This window comes from Theobroma umbraticum, unplaced genomic scaffold (assembly GCF_002168275.2).
Source record: "Theobroma umbraticum cultivar Fairchild unplaced genomic scaffold, ASM216827v3 scaffold_95.0, whole genome shotgun sequence".
Classification (NCBI taxonomy): domain Eukaryota; kingdom Viridiplantae; phylum Streptophyta; class Magnoliopsida; order Malvales; family Malvaceae; genus Theobroma; species Theobroma umbraticum.
The window spans coordinates 5892535-5909228 of NW_018397257.1; the positions used below are offsets into that span (position 1 = coordinate 5892535).

The 16694-nt window shown below is 35.5% G+C and overlaps 3 protein-coding genes across 4 annotated transcripts; 1 reads left to right on the top strand and 2 right to left on the bottom strand.

Moving 5' to 3' along the window:
- The first annotated feature begins 1555 nt into the window (after window positions 1-1555).
- Window positions 1556-2493, top strand: LOC110412971 (RPM1-interacting protein 4 (RIN4) family protein). The gene is made up of 3 exons (XM_021423643.1): window positions 1556-1657; window positions 1846-2049; window positions 2131-2493. The coding sequence occupies exons 1-3, from the start codon at window positions 1640-1642 to the stop codon at window positions 2176-2178; spliced, it is 270 nt and encodes an 89-aa protein (XP_021279318.1). The 5' UTR covers window positions 1556-1639; the 3' UTR covers window positions 2179-2493.
- Window positions 2494-3634: 1141 nt separating this feature from the next.
- PYD2 (pyrimidine 2) lies at window positions 3635-11897 on the bottom strand. Of its 2 annotated transcripts, XM_021422836.2 has the most exons (13): window positions 11673-11897; window positions 11168-11338; window positions 10746-10797; window positions 9702-9971; window positions 9335-9546; window positions 8436-8556; window positions 6971-7058; window positions 6806-6884; window positions 6286-6373; window positions 6151-6191; window positions 5994-6046; window positions 5664-5820; window positions 3635-4099 (listed from the first exon to the last, which is right to left on the bottom strand). In XM_021422836.2, exons 1-13 carry the CDS (start codon window positions 11751-11753, stop codon window positions 3908-3910), a joined length of 1605 nt encoding a protein of 534 aa, XP_021278511.1. In that variant the 5' UTR covers window positions 11754-11897; the 3' UTR covers window positions 3635-3907. The 2 variants fall into 2 exon arrangements, with proteins under 2 accessions (XP_021278511.1, XP_021278512.1); XM_021422837.2 differs by lacking the exons at window positions 11168-11338; window positions 11673-11897 and having other exon boundaries at window positions 9702-10044; window positions 10746-10795.
- Window positions 11898-12763: 866 nt separating this feature from the next.
- On the bottom strand, window positions 12764-16396 carry ABCF4 (general control non-repressible 4). Its single transcript, XM_021423079.2, has 2 exons — window positions 16167-16396; window positions 12764-15222 (listed from the first exon to the last, which is right to left on the bottom strand). The coding sequence occupies exon 2, from the start codon at window positions 15207-15209 to the stop codon at window positions 13035-13037; it is 2175 nt and encodes a 724-aa protein (XP_021278754.1). The 5' UTR covers window positions 15210-15222; window positions 16167-16396; the 3' UTR covers window positions 12764-13034.
- Between the last annotated feature and the right edge of the window lie 298 nt (window positions 16397-16694).

The following is a 16694-nucleotide window of genomic DNA, read 5'->3' on the forward strand; positions in this document are numbered from 1 at the left end:
TATTCTCCAAGTGGTGAATACCAGCTTTTGACCCACTCTGGTACTGACTATGGATCCGAAGATGCCCTCCCAAGGCCTTGGCCGACTTGAACTCTCGGTGGCAGTATCTACAGACTCTAATTGTTGGATCTTGGCTTTGATCAGGGACTCCATCACCTTCTTCCAGGAACTTAATTATTCTGTCGGCGTTCAACTTTTGAACCAAGAAATCTATAGAAGTATCTCCAGGCACCATGCTGATGCTTTCAGTCTCACTCCAATCAGTTGCCTGAGGATGATGTATTCGGAAAAGAAAGAAGATGGAAAGCAAACAACACTAATAGGATTCAGGAGAGGAGAGGAATCAGAGAAGCAGCAGAGTGAAGCGCAGCAGGATAGGGTTTTGAAGAATAAAAGAGACCGATGAGAGTGAGTGTGTGTATACATATATAGTAGAAGAGAAATCCTCACAAGGTCAGGATGAATCCAAATCCTTGGCCAAAGAGGATTAGCTTTTGACAAGGAAAATCCCAGTTATTGTAGGTCTTTCTTGATTGGAACTTAAACAAAAACTTAACTGACAAGTAACTTAATGAAGCCTTTTACTGGAAGCCCACTTCTGACGTTACTTTTCTTGTCAGCCAGTATATTATTCCTGGCCTTAGCAATTCAAACAAAATGAAGAACTAACATGGAATTCTCTTAATTTACCTATAAACCTAGGATTAAGTAAGCTCATGATTTAAGTACAGCCAAATTAACGCTTTTGGTCCACACACCACCAACAAGATAGATATTTATCAAAATCTTCTTTTGCTTTCCGTATAATTTTCCTTTTTAAGCACCATTTGTTTGATTGTTAATAATTACTTTGCATTAGTTTAGTGAAATAAAAAGTAAATCAAAATTTATTTTACATTGAGCAAATAATTAAAATATTGTAACACCAATTTAAATGTAATTATTTTAATATATGAGTAACGTTATATATATATATATATATATGTGTATAAAATACTAGCGCAAAAGTTATCTAATTTGTTATTTACAAAAATTTAAATTTTTAATTCCTCTATTATATCTTTTTATTATTTTATTTTTAAAAAAATCATTTATCAAACTTAACAATGATTATTAAATTAATAAAAGTAACAATCAGGTTAGATTTTCTTTCTAAATCTTGATTGAAATATAATAAAAACAAATTAAATTTTATTTTATGGCCAAGCCTTAATTAGTGATGCCAAATCAATAATACTAGTAATTAGTTGAGTAGTAACTGTTTGATTCAAAGAATTGATGTTTACATCTTGTAATAAAACTTAAAATCAAACAATGCCAAGGAACCTTCATTAACAATATTTACTCATTTTCCCAATCAAAATGCTAATCTAATTTAGGCACTCCATGGACGTACACATTATATGCTTACCACCAGTTCCTAACTGAAAATGGTTTAATTAGTTTTAGCCAACTGGGTTGCATGGTTGCAAAACACCTTTTTGTTTCCACTTTATCCAAATAATGCAGCAGCATCTAACAAAACCCCAATCTTTAATTCCCATATATATTTATATGTATATATATAGCACACACATATATTAATTTGGGGATTAATTAATTGATCATCATCTCAATTATTCCTGCCTCCCACCCTACCATGGCCCAGCGGACGGAGGTAATAAGCCTGATCCTCTTTTTTTTTTTTTTGTTTTGTACCCATGCATTATGCGGATTTCATTCTTGTTTCCAACTTCTCCTCTTCCCCATAAAAGTTTTACTGCCCTTCTATAGGATAATATTCATGGAGTTAATTACTCAGAATGAGAAGATATTAATGAATAACAAGTTATATGGTATTGACAGAATAATGCATGGATGTCTGTTCCTCGATTTGGAGGGTGGGATCAGAAAGGTCCAGGAGCCACGGATTATTCAATGGTTTTCTCGCGGGCTCGGGCCAACAGGAAGCAACAGAAGACTGATATTAGGCGTAGCCTTGGAAATGAGCAGGACTTCGTTGCTGCTGCTTCATTACCTCAGCCACAATACCAGGAAGATTCTGTTACGGTAACATTTCATTTCACTAAATCCTGCTTCATCCACTTGAAAATACCCTCACTTTTTCTCATTTCTAATGTTGCCATGCAGAAGAAAAACAAGATCTTGACCTACATTAATTGCTGCATCAGGCCTTGATCCACCTGCCAGTCTTTTGGCCATGTAAAGCTTAAACAGAATAAGACTTCTGGCGTGTAGATTTACTGATAAGGCGTTCTTCCGGTCAGGAACTAAGCAGAAGGTTTTAAGCTTTAAGCATGGTCTGCCATGTAAATATCCTTCCTAATACGTATAGCTTTCTCCATCATACGTGATTCTAACCTCTGATTATCAGAGCAATGGCATGATTATTATATCAACTGACACCCAAAGTTACCTATACATATGTTACATGAGCTGTTTTCTTCTGGTCTTATCAATTTGCTTCGCTCAAACACAAGAAAATAATTTCAATCTAAGTTGTTGATTTCAAGAGATTTACTGGATTTTTGCTTCGAATAGGACCAATCTGCCCACACAAGACTGTGTATCTGTAAGTATGGTTCAGTATACAATACCGCACCCTGCTTTATTCGCAAGTTTTGATCAAATTTAATGATCATAAAGGATCCACCACCACTTCTCATCTGCCAATAACAACTATCAATCTACAAGATCCCTCTCCTAAAATCCATACTGTCAAGCTAGCAATTAAACCTAAAATCTCAGCTTCTAAGTATGAAGCACTTGGCCAGGCTTCCCTCGTCAACTTTCATATAACTTTCCCAAGGGTAACAGCAAACTGCTCTAATCTCCTTTCTTAGCACTAAAACAGGGTTAGCACAAGAAAATTAAATAGAAAGCAGCATCCAACTAACAACATAGCTAGTTGCATTTGAGGGTCATGCGAAACAATGCTAAAGAACAACTGTTCCAAAGGTTCCAACAAACAATTGTAACACAAGCAACTCCACAGAATGAACTTCTCAATAAAAGCATTTACATGACAAGAATTAAACAGCAATCAATCAATTAAAGGAAGTTAAAAAAAAAACTTATTAAATTGAATACCTCAAAACCATCTGCTTCAAAATTCACAAGACTTAGGGCAATCATAAATAAAGGAAGTGATCTCATTCTCTTGACCACAGAAGAAATATCATAATCCAATCAATTTTTTGCAGTGAGATATCAATAATGGACAAAAAGTAGAGTTGTTAAACAGGAGAGCAGCACATAGCTTGAGTCATACACCACAGTTTTCTTGTTATTGTATATTATCCGTATCCCTTGGTTAACATGCAAGGGTTCTTACATGGAGAACTATGCCTTTGCAAGGAATTCTAACTACTACTTCATTAGTACTTTGAATTAAAGAAAAATAATAAAACGACAATCCAGGAAAACTTAAAATGCTGAAGTGTTCATTTCTAATCCTCCTAAACGTACTTCCCATGCAGAGGAGAAAAACGATGACTTACACAAATTGCCGTACTATAGCCTTGATGCCCTGGTAAACTTACCATTCTCCAAACTTTCAAACATGTAATGCTATAATCACATTTCAGATTCTGGCTTTCAAATTGATAAATTTGAACCTTTTGTGATGAACTAGAGAAAGCTTGAATATTTGAATATGATTATCATGTAAATGGTCTCAGTGCATATACTTATTCTTAGTCATCCATACATTATTTTTTCTGCCGAGCAAAAAAATGTGTAAATTAAGTACAACACATTGATTACTATATTGAAATCCAAAGTTGCATTCATGTATGTTACACAAACTTTTTCTGCATAATCTTATTACCTTTAGTTGCTCAAACTCAACATGAGTAATTTTCTTCTAATTTATTTACAAATACAAATATATACAAGTACCTTCCATTTAAGATGCCGAGTTAAAGCGCCTTACAGGAGCTCGGAGGGAAGATAGGTACTTAGCATCAGACTTGTCAATTCCATTGAAAAGATAACTAAAGGGAGGCATTTCTATGTACTTTCCAGAACCAGGAACAACTTTCAGCTCATCATCTTGCCAAACAACTCTTCCTCCAACAATTGTTACTTCAACCTTTCCCTGAGAAACCATATCGAAACCTTTCAAAACCTAACATGGGTGACAATGTTGGGAAGGCACACATATGAAAATGAGTACTTGGACCCAAGTGCATACACACAGAATATTGGATATAGATAATTGGAAAGTTTACACATGAAGGAATATTGGAGATATAAATAGATAGGAAAATTTGAGGGGGAGACAAAGCAAACAGATAGGACCAAGTACCAGTGCTAACAGGACAAAAATCACAACTCAACATATCTTAGTTTATAAGGAGTGATCCTACGCCTTATACAAAACCTTCTTTCAACTTGTAACAACTCAAACCGTTTCCGTAAATGTATCGTCATTTGGCAGTACCTTTCTGATAAGCTGATGTTTTCAATCAAGATGTCAACCAAAATTGAACTTTCTGCTCATTATTTGATGTTGGACCAATATAGTACCTTAATTAGGTCAGAGTATTTTATTAATTATATACATATTTCACTTGATTAGTAGAAAATTTTATCATGTACGAGTATTGTAAGTTCTAACTTGAGCCTCTTTACCGTTATGAAGCTTTTCTTTATAGATTATGAGTTGTTCGAAATCATTAGCATATTAACCTTAATTTTCGTGTCCTATGTTTACTATTTTCAGTCCCAAGTCCTTGTAAAACAATAATTACTAGAGCTCGATTTTTAAGCACTAAAATTATTTCAATTAATAAGAAAACTTGTAAGAGATTTTTCAGCAATGGTGCCTTACTTTAGGATTTTGTTATGCCCTAACCATGGGTTAGGTTAGGTATGACTCCTAATTTTCTTCCTAATTATTTTCTTTTAATAAAACAATTCCAGCACTACTTTGGATAAAAAATAGGCCGTAAATAATTGTCTTTGAACCATAGAGAAAATTCAAGTATCAAATCCCTAGCATAACCCAACTAAATGACCCTCATAATTAGCATTCCAAATATAGGTACCAACCACAGCACCGACGCAGCAACTATATGCCAAACATTCTAACAAGTGAATTTTCCCATCCAATCTAGATCTTATATCACAGAAAAAATTTACTGTTCATGTAGTTTTCCAATTTGCCCTCTAATAACTCTAGACAATAACCTCCAAAACCTTAAACTATCCTACATAAGTTGCTGATTTATTGTTCATGTATCTGAACCTTTTTGAGCTGTCCTACATCATAAGAACACCAGAAGAAGTGTATAATACACTTTTAGTATCTTTGAATGACTGTATATCAATTTTAACCAAACCTTGAAATACCATAAATTACTATCTTACATTTTAACTGTAACAACACAAACTAGTGAACAACAAGGACAGTAAAATATTGAAGAAATAGGAATTGCTTGGAGAATGTTAAAAGATTATGTTCCCCAGAAAGTGAAAACTCCCAGGACAGGAAGCATAAATTAATCATCAAGACATGATTAACCAACTTTGCCTTTACAAGTGCAAGAACATATTTAATCAAACTAAACTTAAAAAAGGCTCTTCTAGCATTATAATTGAGAACAAAATGTAAATTATTGGTCACAGCAAATGGAATAAATTAAGAAGATTGATATTACCTTTCCTTTCCTACCGTCAAAGACATTAGTATCAGTTCTAGAGTGGTGGGAGCTTGCACTTATTTCAAAGCTCGAGTTAGGATTAAATATAATGATATCTGCATCAGATCCAGTAAGAATTGCCCCTTTTCTTGGATAGAGATTGAAGATCCTGGCACTGGAAAATCTTGGATATTAAAATTGGTTTCGTATGCTTTGTATGCAGGCAGGAAAGAGCACACACTAAGTTATCAAAAACAGAATCAACAGATGTCCTTCTAATGACATGAATTGGAAAGCAAAACAGACAAAGAGGTTATTGTAAATAAAAATTTTCCAATGAAATCATACCATTCAGTGCTTGTTATCCGGACATAATCAGTGACAGAAATTTGGCCAGATTCCTGGAAAATAAAGTCATATTTGAGAAAACAAATTATTATAGAATATGACTCTAGATCCAATTGTTTAATTTTAAAAATTGAGGTAAAAGTCTACTAAAGCTTACCACCATCGTATCCCAAACCAGGTGCATCCTCTCCTCAATCCCTGATTGCCAAAAGTATCACAATGTGAGATGGCTTAAATAGCATGTCATTATAAGAATGCAAATTCACAAATGCCAGGAACCGTTTTATATTACCGTTGACACCATTGGGAATTTTCCGGAAATCATCAATGCCCAAAGCTTTTTGTGTAGAATTAAAGACACAATGATCAGTTCCTACAAGCTGCAAGTAGTGAAAAAAACGTTCAGGAAATCTCTTCGCCCTTTGCCAATAGCAGTTCTTATGTCTCTTTAAGTATGTTTACAGTTGCTGACTAAATTCTACAGACTGACATTTGAGGCCCCATAGATCTTATAGCTATCTATATGAAGGACAATCATGTATCAAAGGGGATTCTTATTTGTACAAATGGCCACTCTTCGAGCTTGGAACGAGCATGAAGAAATTAGGAGTCCTTTATCATTTGAGTTCTTCTGCCAGATCAGTAGAAGAATTATCACAAATCAAGTTGCCAAAAAGCTATATCAGCAGGCTTTGGAAACCTTTTGATTTGATGTCCAAAGAAACTAGAATCCAGGAGTTTATATGGCTGCTAATGTCCCTAAAGTGCGGTACTTATTTTTTAACTACATAAATCAATGATGAAAGAGAGACCTGCAAAACTCCAGTTGAAAGGGCAGCTTGCAGAGCCTTGTCATGTCCTGATTCCCTTATAGGAGGACTCATGACATACCTGAAATGTGAGAACATAACACCTCAAAATACTTATATATTTGATTCAATATGCTCAAAGAGAAAATGATGAGGTAAGGTTCTTGCTTTGCTGCAGTGATGAAGTCAGGATCCCAAAGCCCAGAATCATCAAGGACCAATCCAGAAACCACAGGCTCTCCAATAACCTTCTGCCCTGTAACAGGAAAAAAGTTATCAACCATTCGGGTTCACAAATCTACCTCCCACAAAGGTCATTACCAGCTAAGGTCCCACCAAAGTATGGTGTGGAAGGGGGTGAACTGAAATGGTCCTTTCACCTTCCAAAAAAGTAGCCACTCTCAAAACTTGAACAAAAAACAATCCCTAGAAAGAAAACAATTTATCTATGTCCAAATTTTTTACAGCGAGTAGAATGACTTTTAACTCTCAAGAAAGTTTTAAACAGAACATATAAAACATAATAAATTTTATTTCTCATATAGATAAGATTATTCAGACAAATTATGAATAGCAACACAAAGTTGCTCTAAACATCCTAGGCAAAAGAACCGGGGTTCAAGTAAAAATGGTCAGTTTATTAACTACAACGTCTGCAGAATTATGACCTTGCAGCGAGACACCCTCAAGGATTAAATTTTACTATATGACCGGTAAATAATTATTGGGTGCCATTACCCATGAAATCCTGTCTTGAAGAATAGCATGTCAATTAAATTAAAAAATGATAGTTTTGAACAGACAACATTTTTTATATTTTTATACGGCACCATTTATATTGTTATAAACTCCTCCCTGAAGGACGTTTCCAAATTAAGTCTCCAAAATAGCTCTAACTGAGCACGATGGGAATCCTTACACCAACTCAAAGTATAGGAAATAGTCTATTCTGCTTAATTACAGGGACTTTAGGTTAATGAGTGCATAATTTCTATTTTCTACCCTTCTTCTAGTCAAACCCTAATTCATTTAGTTACAGCACGTTAAAAGTATAGGTGGTCTCTGATAAGAGGCAGTCACCCCAAAATTAGCAGCAATATGCTACTCAGCCATGTGATAACCATATTTGATAAGGCCTTGGTGATCCAGATCACTGATCACTAAGATATCAGATCAATGCCGAAGGAATAATAAAATGTGGAAATCTAAGATTAACAAGCCATGTAATGAAGATTACGGAACAAGTATGTCCTTATGTGCCTTTGATTCCCATGTGATTCCATAATTCAATACACACATGATAATCCAAGATCAGCAACAAGAATGATCTTGGATCACCATAGTAGTTGGATGATCAGAATAATTCCGAAGCTGATACCAAGCAGTACCATAATGTATGCACAGACCCCATTATGTAGTTACCAACATGCATCAAAAGTTATGTGCACAAAAGGAAATATGGGAAAATCATATTGTTTTGATAATTCATACTACTTTTTTGAAGGGTTTACAGTATGGTTACGAAAGCATTCTGTTATTTCTGCAGAAACCTTGCCAAACAAATTACTCATCACATGGATAAGATAAAGAGATGTATCACGAAAATAGATTAAGATATTAGAGAACTTAAAACCTGACTTTCGAGCTTTAGATATTTCTTCCATGGCATCAATGCTCATCACATGGACGATATAAAGAGGCGTATTCACAAACCTTGCCAAACGAATTGCTCGAGCAGTTGCCTCACCTTCTAGCTGCACGGAGATTAAATGGGAAGGCTAAGTCATGAGTGTAACATATGCTCAAAGGTGCACAGAATAAAGTATTCTCAAGGAAAAGAACAAATAAACAGAAAGAACCATCTATCTGATAAGAGTTTAGCTGATAATACACAAACAGCTTGATGCAATCAGCTAAAATAGCGAACATGTCTTTCAAAAAAAAAAAAATAGTGAACACTGAGCCATAATTTATCCTTTCTTAGACATTTAAGTACCCTTTTTGAAAGGAAAGGGAGCAGATGCAAGTAGTTCTTGCCTCCTACTAGCTGTAATTACCTAATAATCTTGTGGGAAAACTATGGCAGAAAAGTACTACACAGATACATATCTCTAAGTGCACTCTAGGAGACTATGTTTCCCAATTCCTACATGAATAAATAAAAGGATTAAAAGGGAAAAAAAAGTATGCATAAGTTTGATTAATCTCTGAAGAGGCATATCATTTGAAGTTCACCCTTTTGACATCCCAGTCACTGCTGACCTTTGGCATCAGTGGTTAAGGTAGGAAAAAAAAATCTTTCCCCACTTGTGATTGGAAATTATAATGAGATTCATTAGAAAGAGCAATGAAAATACAATCAGAGGTATTAAATGATCAAGAGAGATTAACCACTTACCAAGATTTAACAAACTGCCAAAAGTTTCAAAAAGCCAAAACTAAGACTAGTAACGTAGAATATGAAAGCAAGAGCAAGCACTACCAGCAGAAAAAACAAATTAACAAAATTAAAGAATGCATTTCAAGAATTACCACTGCAGGCCTAGAAAGGGCATGCCCTTCTGGACCAGTAATACCAAGCTCAATCATTCTCTTCTGTCCCTCAAATACAGCATCTCCATTTTCAGCATGGACCATAGCCAAGGCACCAAGAGACTTACACCTCTTCAGTCCTTGCAGTAGAAGCTCATCATTTATCATGAGAGAACCTTTGTATGCCATGAAAAACTTGAAAGAGTTGATGCCTATAAGTTGAAAAAATTACATCAGTACACTATTAGATTTAATTCAGCTATCTACTACAAATTTTGTAATAAGTACAGATTATGAAGTCTGAAATGTCAAAGAAGCTTGCATCATAGATACTACAACACATAATCTGAAAGATAAAGAATCTTACCCTTCTCCTTAACCATTATTTCCATTTCCCTTGAAACTGATTCATCCCATTTTGTGATTGCCATATGGAAACCATAATCCATACAAGATTTCTTTGCTTTCCTTTCATAGGCTTCAAAACCTGCTACCAAGCTACCATTAACTGGTATAACAAAGTCAATATGCATTGTTGTTCCACCTGCTAATGCTGCAGCCTGACCACTAAAGAAGTCATCAATCGTCTCAGTACCCATAAACTCCATAGCTAGGTGCGTGTGAGGATCAATTCCTCCTGTTAACATTACAGAGCTAGTAAAGTGGTGGAACATAACAAGACGTCTTTAGCTACTGAGGTTTCAGGAGATCTGGAAATAACTTCACAAAGCCCTTGATGAGGTCAAAATTAACCAACACAGAGCAATTATGTACTTAAGTATGAGATTAAAAATTCATGTAGATATTATGTTACAAAGAAAGGAATACATAGACAGAAATGAATGCCCTAAAATATATATAACATAAACAACATCATGAGAGACAAGAATTCAACATTATAAGCTGACCAAGATTTATTACACGCCAAAAAGAAACAATATAATGAATATGAAAGATCTACAAGATAAATTGTTACATTTGTATACATATATGAGACTCATCAAATATGTAGGCCCACATCCTCCATAAGTACAACTCTAAAATTAACAAATCTTGTTCAGGTGCCACATGAAAAGTTACTTTCTAGACAGATAGATTCATGTTTTAGAGGATTTGTAATTCTTCCTTTTTTAAAAGGGAGAGAGAGAGAGAAAGATAATAGGAAATATGAATACAATAATCAGAAAAAATAACGGAATAGCCTGTTCCTCGCATTTAGTTTCCAGAAAATTCAATTAATTGTAATGACATAAAATGCGCATAAATTGATGGTACATAATTAATCTTCTTAAAATATCTTCTTAAAGCTTTTTAGAGCACATCTCTTGTTATTTGCTTCAATTATATCCACAGTTAAAAATTCCACAAAAAGTCAAAAACCTATCATTTAGTCATGGAACGAGGAGATAACCTGGCATGACGTATTTTCCAGTGGCATCAAGCAAGGTAACATCATCTCCAACCTGCAAAAACAGTTCAGAATGTATATAGAATCATAAAACACAATCATAAATTTAAACATCAAGAGCAAACAACAGCATAAATTATAGTAAGAACTTTGCTTGGGAACATTTCTAAACTCACTTCAAAATACTAGTTAATTAGCTTGCATTTATGCAATGAAAAAGCAGCGTTAGATTTCACAATAATTTCTAATAGTTTGAAAATCGCTCAGAAGATGTAACAACTTACAACAACAAAATCATAAGCAGTGCAATCTGTCCTTTGTAAAGAATTGAAAAAGGCAGGTTCAATTCTGTAATTGACATGACCAATCTCACTACAGTATTTCACAAATCTGCATTTGCTAATGTCAAAGCATGAGCATCTTACCTTGATAGTAGGCTTGACAGCCACAATAACGCCATCTTCCACATAAACATCAGCTATCTCCTGCTGGTGAGCGTTCACAACGGTTCCTCCCTTAATCAACAGCTTTGATGACGACGATGATGGCGAAATCCCACACGTTGACTCATGATTTCCAATCCCAGCATCACAAAACTGCTCCAAATTCAACACATACACGATCACTTTAATCAATTTTGTCACACTTAGGCTTTTTTGTTAGTTAAATAATAAAATTATAGTAGAACAATTAAACGGGAAGTCTATCCAAATCATCCTGAAAGCTTTAGTAAAAATCAAAAATTCTTTCTGTTTTTTTCAATATTATCCCAAATTCTTTTATCTACTTGCCAAAAAAGGAAGAATCATACAACAGTCATTTCTTCAACGTAATCACAATAAATAAAAGCTTCTTGATTTGTATTACATCTTAAGTTCTTCAATATTACTCACTTCAAGATTCAAGAAATGAAGAGAAAAATTGAAGTACCTGGTTTGATTGCGATTGGGGAAAAGAGGCGAAGAGAAGAAGAAAAGAGAGTAAAAGCAGAGAAATTAAGGAATGAGCCATGAAATCGAAATCTGTGGAGCTAAGGCTAAGCTCACTTCACTCTTGTAGTTGTGTAGATAGAAAGGACAAATATCACCAGCCCGCTTGACTTTGGGCGCGGTTCCATCAGACTCCGTGTCTGTTGATTTTCCAAATCCATTGGGAAATGCTAGCGTATTCTGTTGGGGATCCAAACTCTATGTGAAGGTCCAATAAGATTTTTTTTTTTTAAATAGCATCTCAAATAAACTGAAAAAAATATTATGTAGCGAGTTAATGTGATATCGCCTTGATGAATGTACTCCTAAATATTCATAGTAGGCGAAGGTGTTTTTTCAAACTGCGTTCTTTCTATATCATTCAATAAATATTTTTCCCGTTAACTGTTATTAAATAATGATTTTTGTTTGATGTGTGTGTATATATATGTATATATATATTTAATCACTAAAATCCATTACTTAATACGATAATATGTAAAGGTTGCCCACGTCAATTTATTGAAAAAGGTTGTCCAAAGAACACGTTTAGTTCCAAAAAGCAGTCACCAATCATGTTTCTTCTCCATGTACTTTAACAATGAGACTATGAGCTTGCTTGCTTTCTAGCTCACAAGAAGATACGTGCCAGTCTAATCGTTGAATAATATGTATTTTTTGCTTCAAGCTGGTCAAAACTGGAACTTAAAAGAAAAATGACTCTAATATCATAAGCCAAAGTAAAGCTAGAAGCCTCTCTGCAGACTATTCCGCTTGTCGGATGCAAACAGACTCTCCACCTAGAGCAACGCTAGGTGAAGAGCTACTAGCATTCTCAAACAAGTTTCATCATAGAAATGCAAAACGCAGATTTCAAGCAGCCTGAGTCGCATCGCCAGTCCATTCTTTCTGACTAATGCAAAATAGGTAACAAAAATTATGACACCGCCAAACGCAGAGTCAACTTTTATCTATGGACTTCATGCAACAGCTAATTAAAAGAAGTAATTCAGGCACAGTAATTGTGCTACATAATCTGGAAAAATATAATAGTTTTAACATCCTGAAAATGAATTTCAAACATAACTCATATTACTTATTAACTCATACTGCGCTTGCATTCCATTTTTCCTAGTGTACACTGCCAAATTCATAGATTAACAGGCTCTGAATTTCAAACAAATCCGCAACACAGGTGGACCCTCACATATTCTCCAGGAAAATATAAAAGAAATACAAATTTGAGAAAATTGCAGATTTTAGTGCACTTACATGACAAAATATAAATATAATGGAAAACTTAATGCCCGCATTAACTGCCACATCAATCATCAACCTCTGCTTTAATCTCTCTCTGCAGCTCGTCTTTGTAGTCTTCAAAAGTACCAGGAAATGTGGTCACAGTCCCATTTTCTACTACCCAAATTTGACTCTTTTCTTCATCCTCACATACCCGTGATATGAGCCTAGAGTCATGACTTACCAGGACAACTCCACCAGTAAACTCGTCTAGTGCATCAGCCAGAGCATCTATGCTTTGCATGTCCAAATGGTTTGTAGGTTCATCCAAAAGCAGTATGTGAGGTTTTGACATGGAAATTGAAGTAAAAACAACTCGAGCTTTCTGCCCTCCAGATAATTTTGCAATTGGTGTGAGGTGATTATGGCTGGGAAGTCCAAATTTCCCAAGTTTTGCCCGGACAGCCTCCTGCTTGCTAAGTCCCTCTTGATCTGGATGAAGACGAAGAAGATACTGTACCGGTGTCTCCTCCATAGTCAGTAGATCTACAAAGTGTTGTGAATACCTCCCAACCCTCAACTTCTGACTCCTTCGTACTTCACCCTCTGTTGGGACTAGATCACCAGCAATAAGGTTCAGAAGAGTAGATTTACCAGCTCCATTAGGCCCGACAATGGCAACCCGAGTCCCCATATCAATACCCAAATCAACATCTGAGAGCCTGAAATCCTTCCGATTAGGATAACTGAAGCTTACATTTATTATCTGAAAAAGAGGCGGCGTTAGTTCAGTAGGCTCAGGGAAGTGGAACTCCACACTGTAATCTCTCCACTTCTTCGGGGCCTCAGCTGGAGGTTCATCCTCATCAATCTTGCCCTTTCCCTTGCTCTTGGCCGCTTCTTTTGCAGCTGCAAACTTAGCTCGATCTTTTACCTTCTCCTGCTGAACTCGGCTCCCTGACCTTTTTGCTGCTTTTACCTGCTTCTCATAAATTTCAAACTTCTTATTCATCTCTTTACGACGCTGTTCATACCCTGATTCAAAATCATCAAAGTTTCCTCGGTAGAACTGGAGCTTGAAATCATGGAGATGAATAATTTCCGTGCAAACTGAATTAAGAAAATCTCGGTCATGAGAGACAACCACCAATGTTTTCTTCCAACGGCATAGATATTCCTCCAACCAAAGAACAGCCCTAAGATCAAGGTGGTTAGTTGGCTCATCCAATAACAAAAGTGTTGGTTGCACAAAAAGTGCCCTAGCCAATGATATTCTCATCCTCCAGCCACCACTAAATGACCGAGTAGGACGACCTTGCATTTCTTTGGTGAAACCTAACCCAGCAAGAATCTTTGATGCCTGAGCTTCGGCAGCATCTGAACCCAAGATCTGCAACTTTTCGTACAGTTCTGCGAGCCTTTCTCCAGCATCATCCCCATTAAGATCACTGCCATCCCCTCCTCCAGGAGCAGAAGATGAATTTTGCAAAACTGCAACTTCTTCTCGAAGCCTAACTAGCTCTTCATTTGCAGAGACAACTGCCTGAAGGGCACTTCTATCATCACCAACCACCTCCTGTTCAACCAAGAGCACATCAATATTTTTCGGCACTGGAATCTTCCTCCAAGCAAGAAGCTTTAACAAGGTAGACTTTCCCATCCCATTTGGTCCAACCAAACCATATCTTTTACCATGGGATATCTTAACTGAGGCATTCTTTAGAAGCTCTTTCCCACGAGCTGACACAGAGAAATTATCTATGGTTATATCTTTGACATTAGCATCTGCTTCATCATCACCATCAAGGACAGAAGCCCTACTACCAATTACCACCGTGAAAGCATCATGATCATCTTTAAGGGCCTCCTGTTTTGCCTGCTCGGCAACTTGGGCAGCAAGCATTTCCTTCTTTTCACGTTTCTTCAGTTCCTTTTCGCTTATGGAGGTATCAAGTGGCTTAAAGCTCTGCCTCTGGTGCCTGTTAGACTGAGTTTGCTCTTCCTCAGAGGCATAATCTTCCTCCTCCTCATCTGACGGTGGGAGATCAATCCCATCGGTGTAAGATGAAACCTTTGGACCCCTCGCCTTGGGTTTAGCAGAAGTAGCAGTCAAAGAGGACGCACCCTTCTTTGTTTTATCAGGTTTCTGGTCCATGCTAGCAAGCATGGCTGAAACAGAGAGTTTCTCTTTTTTCACATCTTTGCTGCTTCCCTTAACTTTTGCAGTTGCACCACTTTCCTCTTGTTTTTTTTTTCCCATTGCAACAATTACCCTGCTCAAATCAACATGAATAAAAAAATTTAGAAATTAAGGCCCGTTTGGCTGTTTCTTTGTTATTGTTTTTATGCCTCCTACCATTTGCCCTTTGGTTCCTCAAAAGTTGCCAAAAGCAAAAGCAATTAATAAAAAGCAAAATCATATTTGATTGGAATTGAATAAATACGTATACAAATGAACCCAGAACTGTTAATTAATTTATGTCTGTTGGGCAGTTTTTCTCTTTCTTTCCAGTATGAATTGTACGATATTTTACTAAGAAAAGTACAAGAAGAAACATCAGGACTTCAATCATTCAAATGTTATAATCTTATTATATAGTTACCAAAACAATCAGACGCCCTTCAAAGCTTATATAATCTTTTTATGTGATGCTATCAGATTGATTAAGAAAATCCCTAAATCTTTATAACTTTGAAGGCAACTTTAAAGTACTCCTAATTAGCATAAAAATCACAAAGTCTCCTCATTTACATCTAAGTATCTGATTACATTTCACTGCTGAAAGGTTCAGTGCAATTAATTTTATTTCTAGAGTAGTTGAATATGAAACTCCACAACCAGAATACATACATCTATAGGTTTAATGGAAGTATTAGATCATATAATACCCAATTAATTTAAATAAAGTCCTAACCAGGTTTTACAAAACCCTATGCTACAATCAAAACTCTGCTTTGGTTTCAAATCTTTCAATATTATCATTGTTTTCAAAGTACTAGCAAGAATTAAATTAAATAAATTAAATCAAATTGCCCAAATTCCTTTCTGACCGGCCAAACAACATATATCTTAAAAGAGACTCCAAATTTCTGGAATCAACAATAATTTAAAAAAAAAAAGAAAAAAGAAGAAATAAATTGATCGAAGAAGTTCAATTAGAGGTCTAAATCATCACAACATAGAGAAAATAAAGCAGCTGCGTTCTTAGTTGCAAACCTGTTAGCTGAATCGAAGTAACAAAAGAGAAGAGAAAACCGAATCGAATATTCAAAATCTGAAGAGAAAAACGGAATATAAAACCAAAACTGAGAAGATGAGATCTTCGCAATAACAAATTGAGAACAGTGATAAACGTAAAACCTAGCAGATATTTATAGGGAAAGACGGTTTTTTTTCGTTCTTTCTTTCTTTCCTCTCTTGGTAGGAGAAAGAAACAGAAAGAGAAAAGAGGACCAACCTTTTCAATTTCATTTTCTTCTCCCGTTAGAAATAGTAGCGATGGAAAATTCAAAAGGTCAGGCCCAAATACCTGAACAAAAACGTCAGGCCCAAACTCCTTATAAATTTCCCAAACTAGATCCAGTTACTCATTTAGGCCCAAGTTAAAAAGAATCTTTAAACTTATAATTATATTTAATCTCTTATTAGTATAAAATTCATAATATTTTATTACATTCAATTATACAACATCCACACTGCATTAATACTTTCTAATAAAATATGTTTTATTTTCCTCAATTAAAC